Raw genomic sequence first — 1,284 nt, 5'->3', positions numbered from 1 at the left:
TGTCACAAACCATTAGAAGAACAGAGACATGGAGCTCCTGCTCCGCCACCTGGAGGAGACAGGTGTGTGTGCGTGTCAGAAGCTTTGTGATGCATGTGTTTAAATAAAGGTTGAATGAATGAGTTATTGTGGGCTCGGTGGCAGGTTGGGGGGGGGGGGGGGGGGGGGGCGCGGTTTTGGACAGTTTTATCTGTGCATGTAAACGTTTGAGTGAGGGAGGGGGGCAACATTTACTGCCAAGTGTCAACGAAACGGACTCTTGTGTGACCAGAGCATCGGTCACTTTAATCCTTGGGGGGTCCTGGAAGCACCTCAGCTAAACATGGGGGGGGGGTGTGTAAATCAGAGACAAGTTCAACATCTTCTTTATATGAACTGGATGGTAACTGGGGGCAGGATTTTTCCAGCTGCCCCCCCCCCGAACTGCCACCGTCAGTTCGCACCCCTAAGACAAACACATACACACGCGCGCGCACGCGGCAGCAACTTTTCGGGAACTCACTTGGGATTGGAGCTGTTCCAGTAAACCGCGTGCCTGTCGAAGATGATCTTGTCCTCCGCCCACACGCACACGCACGACAGGATGGTGAGCAGCATGACCTCCATCACGCACGTCCGTCCCCGCATGGTACACGTCCACAGGCAGGGCGGCGCGGGGGGGTCCGGTTCCAAGTGACGGAGACTTGTCTTCATCAATGTCGCGTCCCGAGGGGAAATCAGCGCACGGATCGTGCACTGAGCTCCTCTGACCCCCCCGCGCGCGCTCCGCGGGTGTTTCGAGTCATCCTTGATGATCCGTGCACCTCTTTGAACTTTGTCACAATCAAAGCAGAAGGAGCCACAGTCACGTGCTACTCACACGCACGGATCCTCCCACAGGTCCGAAACTTTTCTCCCATCACACGCACGCGGAGTGGTGAGGACCGTGTCTCTCCTCCGGAATTGGAGATTATAATCCACAATTCATCCCGGGTTGGAGGGATCAGCAGGAGTGATCAGCAGGAGGGATCAGCAGGAGGGATCAGCAGGAGGGATCAGCAGAATCAACGCACGCGGCTCCTTATTCAATCTCCTTTGATCCTCAGAGAAACCTCCCGCGCGGAAGCTCGTGCGTCTTCACCTCATTTCTAACAGCATGTCTCTCAGCTCTGCACGAGCTCCAACCTCCGCCCGCCTCACGCGCTCAGTGCGCCTTCACGTGCGCGTCATGGTGACTGCTGCAGGTGCACGCGCGGGGGAGCCGCGAATGGCATTAATTCCAAGCGTGGTACCCCCCCCCCCCCC

The 1,284-nt window shown here is 57.2% G+C and overlaps 1 protein-coding gene across 1 annotated transcript in view; it reads right to left on the bottom strand.

The window, feature by feature from the left end:
- Positions 1-819, bottom strand: part of efna2a (ephrin-A2a) — a 165,916-nt gene extending 165,097 nt beyond the window's left edge. The window contains exon 1 of the mRNA XM_037694750.1: positions 503-819. Coding sequence (XP_037550678.1) covers positions 503-693 — 191 coding nt within the window. The 5' untranslated portion in view covers positions 694-819. The remainder of the gene's footprint in view (positions 1-502) is intronic.
- Between the last annotated feature and the right edge of the window lie 465 nt (positions 820-1,284).

Source organism: Nematolebias whitei, chromosome 21 (assembly GCF_014905685.2).
Source record: "Nematolebias whitei isolate Nwh7 chromosome 21, NemWhi1, whole genome shotgun sequence".
In the NCBI taxonomy this organism is placed as follows: domain Eukaryota; kingdom Metazoa; phylum Chordata; class Actinopteri; order Cyprinodontiformes; family Rivulidae; genus Nematolebias; species Nematolebias whitei.
This window is presented reverse-complemented; position numbering and strand designations above follow the sequence as displayed.